At 27.4% G+C, this 9,702-nt stretch overlaps 1 protein-coding gene across 1 annotated transcript in view; it reads left to right on the forward strand.

Annotated features, from left to right (window-relative positions):
- LOC114122418 (uncharacterized) overlaps positions 1-9,309 on the forward strand; it is a 102,342-nt gene extending 93,033 nt beyond the window's left edge. The window contains exon 7 of the mRNA XM_027985074.2: positions 9,025-9,309. Coding sequence (XP_027840875.1) covers positions 9,025-9,111 — 87 coding nt within the window. The 3' untranslated portion in view covers positions 9,112-9,309. The remainder of the gene's footprint in view (positions 1-9,024) is intronic.
- Positions 9,310-9,702: the final 393 nt, after the last annotated feature.

The raw sequence follows: 9,702 nt of genomic DNA on the forward strand, positions 1-9,702 counted from the left end.
TGTCATTTCACATTTGGCTTTATCTCAAATACAATAGTACTTTGCAATAAATGTATTTTTTATTACTTTAAACAATAATGTTCACACATAACGCAAAATAATGACTCTCGCAAAGTAGTAATTTACAGAAACCCGGACACTGTTTATGATACGTTCATACATGAATATAACAGCATTTTTTTTTCTCGAAAACCACCAAATTACCTTCATAACCTAACAATGGTAATAAATTTCTGTTCAACATTTCGACCCACCATATCTATCACTATACAATAAACCTACTCATAAATTAATAATAAGAAAAATAATTTATATTTGAGTATTTGATTATTATTGATTAAACTCAATAAGTTTTCTATTAATTTTTAAATGGTTGTGGAGAGTAAAAGAGGATAGTTGAACGAAATTTCATTAGACTTTGAGAGTTTTTTTTTCATTAAAATCGTAAATCTATTCTAGTATAGTAATTTCTATAACTACTTTATTTATATTTTATATAAAGAAACTGCAAACAATACTTTCAAATATATTTTCGAAATGTTTAAAAATGTAGGTATTCATCCTACTCCTATAATGCATTCGTAAAAGTTATTTTTCTTCAATCACATTATAATATATGCTATTAATATTTATTTTATATTTTTATGTACTTTAATCTGCTTGTCTTTTGAAACTAATTTTTATTGAAGCTATAAAACTGAACTTTATGTGGGCTATTATGCGTCATATAGTGAAGTATTACGATGAGAAATATGTGGCCCAATCACCTAGGGTGATGCTTTTGTAAGGGTAACTCATTTTGTATGCACGTAGTTATTAATTAACTCTTGTTATATGATTCTAAGTTTATTTTCTAGGTAGTAATATTAGAAATTCATTTTTATAACTTTAAATATTGATTTATTAGTATTAAATTATTTGCTGCTTTTTATAAGTTATATATTGATTGTTATTACTTTATATTCTTTTTCATCCTTTTTTAATTAATATATAATATATTAAATTTTCTATAACAAGTTGTTATTTATAAGCAATAATATTGGCAAAATGCTTAAAAAATCAAGTATTGCAATACTAAATAAATGCTTTGGAGTATCATGATACTAGATACTAGAATTTTCAGGAGCTGTATGTGTGTGTTGTGTAGATATGTAAAATATACGAACTGAGTAATACGTATACATTTTTAAAATAAATATAAAATTACGAATGACTCTATGAGTTAAAATAACATTATACTTAATACCTGCTGCTATACCTTGTATAGTGGTAATACTCGTAAAGTAAAATAATTATTAATATTTGACGATTATACAATTCATAAAGGACCGACTGAAAATATCAACACTAATCACTCAAACAATAATGAAGATAAAATATGTTTAAACCGTTGACGTAAATAGGGGGGGGCTTAGAAGATCTTAGCACTCCCTGAGCCATCTTAAGCCTCCCCTAAGTCCCTAAAATATTTTAATATAAAGCCATATAATGTAATCTTTATTATAACAAATTATATAATTTATAATCGATACCTATAATATTTATATTAAATTGTAATAACTTTTTTTATTATTGTTATTGAAACAAAATTGTAATAACAATCTGTATTTACAGTTTTATACAATAAATAAATTAGATGAGTTTAGAATGACAGGAAGGGGAAAATGCCCATCAATAGCACCCCATAGGAAAGTTTTTATGGAATAGCTATAAACATAATAATAGTAATAATATTTAAATAGGTATTTATTGAAATCACATAGTGAACAACCAAAGTCTCCTTGCATATGATACGTATCCAAATATATATAAGTTAATGCATGTTGCATTAGCTATACCTATAAACTCGGAAACATTCAAAAAATCTTTCTACACTATGAGAAGAATAAATACTTATTCAAGGTCCAACATGGAACAAGATAGATTTACAAATTTAAATATTACAAACATAGAAAAGAGTTATCTAATAAAATATATAATAAACAAGTTTTCTGAGAAGGAAAGAAGGATGCAAATATAATTTATAGTATAATTATTAATTAATTATGTGTAATATTATATTACATATAATATATATGTAGACAATAATTAAATAAACAAATTAACATTTATTTTTTAATAGTTTCCAATTGTATTATAAATAAAAATGTATATATTTATAGTGGATAGAAGACAAAGCTACCACTCTTTTTTATTCTTGAAACCGTTTTGGCTCAATGCTTAAAAGCTCTATGCATTTAAAGATCATATTTAGGTCTATGGTCTAAAATAAATACTATTATTCTCAGTAATAAAAATTGTAAGTGTTTAAAAAACAAATATAAGTTTCAAAAAACCTTTTTAATGTATCAAATATCTTTTGATAAAAAAATGTTATAAACACACAATACTTAACTAGTTGCATACTTCTCAGTTTCTATACCTTACTAAATGGGGATATAAGTTACTAGATCGGTACGTCTCAGTCTTGTTTTTAATAAGTATAATTTTGTCGAAAAATATAGCTCTGGATTAGAAAATTACGTGTTTGAAAAAGTAAAAGATGGAGAGTATAAGAGCGGTGAGTAAAAGCAACATAGAATGTATTGTCATATTGCTTTTACAGTTCTCCATGAACTAATTACTTGATGAAGACAAATGTAAACATAGAAAAATAATATTAATGCAATGCAATCACCACTGCCTTCATCATCGCCAACCCAGTAAAAAATAATAACAATTTGTGAACATGCCCGCATAATTTTCGAATACGTACATACGCTGAATGGTTCCTAAAGAAAAATATATGAGATAAAGATAAATGTTGGGTTTTCTGTTTTCATGACAGTTAAGAAATAGGGATAATTTCGAAAAGAAAATTTTGTATTCTTCATGAGAACGATAAATAACTTTGGTCCAAATCTCTTGGGCAACGAAGAAAAGTATCCATTTTTCAAAACAATAGATTCGTCCCCGTGTAGTTATGCGCGTAATCATACAGTCATACATTACCAACAGCATTAATTTAAGTGTTGTGTTGTTCGTTGTTATTCGCACCACTGCCATCAACTTATTCGCGTACTCAATCCTCCACTGTTCCGAAACAATAGGTAACACGAAAAATGAATATATTTTCATTCAATTAATCGGTTTTTCGTCGCTTAAAAACATCTATGTACCTATTGTATTAAACTGACAATATTTAAAGTCATTAAGACAGCGTGGTACCAAACAAAGTGTATATCTGTATACTAATATTATACATACGAACTATGTTATAATAATGCTTTAATATTATTTTTTTATTGATAGTTTAAAGCTTATAGATCCGAATATAATATAATTCCTCTTGAGGGAATCTGTAGAGCCATCAATGACCATAGTGACAGGGGTGAACTCGATTTCGGATAGGAATTCATATTCTATCTGCACACAACTCCTTGAATTCCCCAATGGTTAATTTCTTTAGTATTACTTCTACAAATTATACTGTGTATTATTATTCAATACAAGTAATTATAATAATTAATAACTACAGTACCATATTTTTTAATTAAAAAAACTTAATATTCTTTTTATTGTACAATCTACATAATATATATATGTATATAATATGTCATTGGCAGTCGTTGTTATTTAAGGCCTATTTTTATGATTCAATGTTTTTCCGTTTATCACGTTACACGAAATTGGTATGCAAAATACTATTTATTTATTTGTTAATATTTGGTTGCTATTGCAGCTGTAACGCGAAATATTTAGGAATATAATCGATATAATCGAATTACGGATATAACTAATCAGTATATCAACTTTGTTATTATTAGTTTCCTATAGTAACATAGTCACAAAAAAATGTATGCTATCTATAAAAAATGACTAATTTATTAATATAATTTATTCTAGTTATCAATAAATAATAATACATACCTGCATAATAGTTAATATTAATAACTTACCTGTTCAACTCTCTTAGTGAAGTTATAATTAAAATCTTAAGTCTAATCTCTGTTCGATGATATTCACTAATGAAACACTCAGATATACAAATGTCAGGATAACGTCAGTACACGAAATTACTTAGGTACGCATAATCACAAAATTTCGGCACGGCAAAGACAATTGTTGAAAAATAATTTTAGTGATAGAAGCACTCTACTAAGACCACATAATAATATGAAAGATAATATTCCGAAAGAAAGAACATTTATATTAAATAGTACCTATTTTTTATAGGATTTTAAATTTATCATCCTGAGCAGCAAGCTTAAGTGTTTGAGCTGTCGAAAGTATGTGTAAGAGCTCACGCGTTTATATTATAATATTGTATTGTTGTGTCTCCGTTAATTTATTGCACGTCGACGGCGCACATTGTAATTACTAATTATAAATAATCTGGGCGCTTACGCCAAAAGCATTCTGTAAAAAATACTCTTGAGATGAAATCATTAGTAGAAACAATGTGGCGACGGAATGAACAGCTGAGATGCTGCGTGTTCCGTGCGTGTACGACGTACGCTACTAATGAACGGCTGAGCTTGCCGGAAGAAATATTCAGAGTGCACTAATCGACGGTGAATCGCGCGAGAATTGCGGCACATAATATTGTTAAATGTTCGCGGAAAACGCTATAGAAGAACAATAAAGACGCAAATATTATAATATTGTAGTCGATGAAAATGCGTCAGATTCAACTTGCAGAATTAAACGCCGGCGCCAACACAAACATCATGTCTATACCAGACAGTGCTATTAATCAAATCGGCTAAATTTCTAATCGACGTAGGTAGGTACTCGCGCCGCGAATGCGCTGCAGCAATGTCGTGTGCTAAAAGGGTGTTTGGAGTATAATATTATTAATCCTCCTCCCCTTCCCCTTTACACGTTTTGTGTATAAAATATTTTGTAACTAAGTATACATAAAAATATATTACAATTGTCAATAATATTTTTTCTTCATACACATTATAATATATTAAATATAAATTTCTCAATTGACTGATCATTTTTATAGATTACTTATATATATTTATAACATTTACTATATTTTAATTTGTATATACTCGTAGTAGTATAATTTATATTTTGGTGATACTCCCCGTAATAAAATGATGGATACACCACTGATTTATATCACGCACGTAAACCGTACACATACTATTGTTATTGCGATATAGTATCTATATAACAAGTTCATCGTCGGATTTTAAGCTATTTTAATATATTTTATTAGTATTTATTGCCCACACACATACACACATGTGAAGTGTTACAGTACATGCGTGTAATTAAAAAAAAAAAGTTTTTTCAACCTATAAATAAGCCAAACGACAATTAAGCTCACTGCAACATGTAGGCCATCATTGCTATCAGTATGGTCTTTTTTTCTTTATTATCCTAATTTTTTCTCGACTTTGGTCTATCTTTATTTTATTATTCTATACCTACTTTATACGTATGTATAGTAATATAGTAATATATTATAGTATGCAATAATCCCAGACTGTCTCCATCACATAAGCATTGTATTGGCTCATTAGTTTATAATAATATGACTTTCCGTTGACTCATGTGAACAATTACAGTGGTTTTTACCCACAATTTAGTTGTTACGATTCCAAGAATTGTTTTTCTTAACGAACTTGTACGTGCAAGGAAAATTTCGTTGGCATCTCTTGGCCTACATTGAATAACGTAAACAGCGCGCATTAATCCCATTTAGTAAAACAATAACAAACTTTTACTATAGAAGGAGAAAAAAGTATATGTACGTCGTTAATTAAATACTTCTTGTCGTAAGACATACTACGCTGCTTTTCAAAATCGCAAGTGGGGTTGGAAAGTATAAAGGATTTCGTGGATTATTTCAAGTTCTACAAAATCGTTTGTTGTGTTTTTTTCATTATTACTCCCCTTATAATTAGACAAGTTTTTATTGTAAATTAAAGTGCATTTTTTCGTATATTTTATTCTTCGTGTAATACCTATACAAAACGAGGATGCTAAAAGTTATTGATAATATCTCGTTGTTTTGTTTTTTTTTTTTTCAAATAAATTCTGTTCGATTATTCAGACATAAACAAATGAAAGCTGTTTTTCAGTTACGCAACAACATTGTGAAACTGTAGACTTTATAGTTTATTGTTCATAAATTATGACAAAAAGTGAACTAAGTAAAATATTGAACAAAAAATACGAAAGCTGCACACTCGGCTTTCATGTCAACAAAAATTTTCCTACTTAAATTTGATAAATATACTTTACAGAAGAACATTATTTTTGTTGAATACCAAAGAATGATTTACGAAATAATTCAAACGTCACTAAAATAGTTTTAACCGTAAGCATAAATACATATCATCAATATTTAGCGTCAAATATAAAGAACATTTGAAAAATATATTTTTTATTTTTATAACTTAAAATTGCAAAAAATAATACTTAGATTAATAACAAGAACAGAATATAATTATGTGTACATAATAATAAATACAATAATTCCATCAATAAACCAACTAATTTATTGTCTGTTATGGAAACAGTTGTAAAATAATTTAATATTATTTAAAGCGTTTTATGGTATAATAATTTTACATTATAAATATCAAATAAATGTACACATAAATATTAATATATTATATGCATAAAAAAAATATATTTAAGTTCCCCATAAAATCGAGTGAAATCTTTTTGTATTACATAAATTCAAAATTGTAGAGTACAAGCATACTTAAGCTGAGTTCTCTTCTTGGCACTACATAAATATACTACCTACAAATATATGCTTATCGCCAACATAATGATATACATTGAAACTCGAAACATTATATATATTTACTTGGAGCGAATTCATTATTAAAAAATCAAACCATATAACTTTTTCCATTACCTGTGTAGATATTATATATACACGGTTCTTCGTCATTGGATCTACGATGTTTATGCAATCTGCACGCCATAGTTATTTTACATATTTAATTAAATACTGAGATAAGATATTCACCATAATATTGGCAGTTACAAAATTCAAAGTCTGCACATTATTATACGATGTATCCAACTCACTCAAAGCTCGATATAATAATGGTTGGCCTACGTACATCGAGTGTTGTTTATGTGTATATATGTGTGCGTGTGCGGATATACTAGAACTATATACGTATACCAGCTCCAATAAATTACGAGCTTTATAAATCAGGCTGGATAAAAGAGTAATACTGAAATTCTATTTTATACGTTGCTCTATGGCCTATATTGATACGGCCAACTGTGTAAGCATTTCCATTCATGGTAGAAGCATTAAAGATACCATACACCTTATACGTGTATATATAGTATCCTAAAAGGCCAAAATTGGACTGACACAAGTGTGCAGAATAGGGTAGCAATAGATTTTACTCGATTTTGTGAGTAAAATGTATGTTCTTAATGTTTTTTATCCTTATCATGCATTAATATTTGTATTCAAATTTATTTGAGGTTTATAATGTGTAATTAAACCATAAAGCACTTTAAATAACAATTAAATTATTTTACAATCATTTCATAATAGATAATAAATTATTCGGATTGTTGATAGTCCAAGTGTCTACATTATATTATGTCTTTCGTACTTTAATTTTAGTGTTTTTAAGTTTTAGTAATAATCAGAAATTCGCTGAAAACATAAAAGAATTAAAAACTAATTACATTTTCTTAAACCTTCATTACTCCACCTCGCCTATCAACAATTTTGAATTTTTTTTTTTTTTACAAAATTGTTGGTCGACGCAATAAATCAACTTGACTTCTTCGGCTTAATTTGTATGTCAACAAAAAGTTCCACGGTATGGATGACTCGTTTTAATAAACACGTAGTAAAATCCTTTACTTTGCAAAGCCTTTGCTATGATGGGTAGATTTATGTAGATAGATTTTACTCACTAGTACACATACAAACTATCATACTATATGTATACATACAATCACGCCCTTTCACCTCCAATGTTCGATTTAATATGCCAGGTCATGAACAACGCAGAATAAAATATTATCAACGGTTCAACAAAAATATGCATAATACAATATTGACAGCTAGAGATAAAATATTATTCGTTTAAGGGATACATTTTCATGGCTTTGAAATTACACACAAAACGACAATGTTTAAATAAAACAATTTCAAAAATAAAAAGAATCCACTGATCAAAATGATCGACAAATAATGATTTATTATAAAAAAGTTCAAAGAGAATTCAAAGTTAATTTAATATTCACCAAAACATTGGAAACACATTTAAGGGAAATTTACCCTAAAACCATAAATAAATAGGCAAAGTCAAAACCAGCAAAAAACCTCGCTAACACCTAGTGTTCGATTTAAAATCTTTTTTTTAAATAATTAACGTACGTTTATTGTTCTTGGTGGTGTCACTAACAACTGACGAACCTATAAAATAAATTTATGTAATATGGTCTTCAACAATTTTCATACAAATTTATTGTCTATAAATATCAGTAGATAGGTATTAGCTGATAAAATTTTCACAGACTGTACATTTTCATCAAGTTAACGATAAAAATTCAATGTTTGTAATTGAAAATTAGTAAACTATTTACAAAAAATTTAAACCACTAAAAATTGGTTTATATTTAGTTTATCTATCGATTGACCAAATTGCACCATAGGTATATGATTTTCCGAAAAAATTGTCTGAAAAATAATGCAAAGCCATAATTTAATGTTTATTATAAACTAAATGATGTCAATAACCTACTATAATATTGAACATTGCATAATATAACTGAATAATTTAATCAAATATAACTTATAGCGTTATAATGCTATAAATTATGCTCCGAATAATACATACAAATATTGTTGGTTGATACCTATGTTATTTTATTCAACACGTAAAAACAAAGTGCAAAATTGTATATTTTAACTATAAAATCTAGTTCAACGATAAATCGTTTTTGTTCAAATTTTAGTTTTCAGTTAAAATGTACCAATATTATTTACATAAATATTTATTTTTAATTTAATTTTTTTTTTTTTTTGACCAGGTGTTGAGTCTATTAAGCGTGATTAAGTTCTACAATATGGTACGATTGGGAGTAACGTGGAAAGGTCCAGAGACCATTGAACTGTGATGTAAAATTTCGGGACCAGGACGTTATCCCGGTTCCATATCTTCGGCAGAAGACACTGACACGACTCTATCTTCAAGCATGGATGATTTCTTATAATGAACACTAATAACTACTATAATGTAAATGTTGTTGTATATTTGTTTTGGTTAAAAATAATTTTTGAAAAAACCCGTAATGATAAATAAAATTTTATTTTTACGTTGTGTTCAATGTTTTATTTTATACTTAACAATTATAATTTATATTATAAAATATGTTCAGTACGTAATTGAAGAGACTAAGGTAAAATTGTCTCTCAAACATACTTTATTAAACAATGTTTTAAAAATGCGTTGTAATTATGTGAATATTATCATATCAATTTTTTTATTTAAATTTCATACCAATTAAATTAATAAGTAGAAGTGTAGAACACAATGCCATACTATTCTTATCAGAAAACGGAATTATGCACATTTAAGGCACACAATTCCATAAGTTTTTACCTAAATTTTAGTGCAGTGCTGACAGATTTCCACAAGGTTACGAAGGTATTTACTATTTGACTATTTTATTTAATTATAGCGTATTACGTACTTTTTTACACGAAAA

The sequence above is a fragment of the Aphis gossypii genome, chromosome 2 (assembly GCF_020184175.1).
Source record: "Aphis gossypii isolate Hap1 chromosome 2, ASM2018417v2, whole genome shotgun sequence".
Classification (NCBI taxonomy): domain Eukaryota; kingdom Metazoa; phylum Arthropoda; class Insecta; order Hemiptera; family Aphididae; genus Aphis; species Aphis gossypii.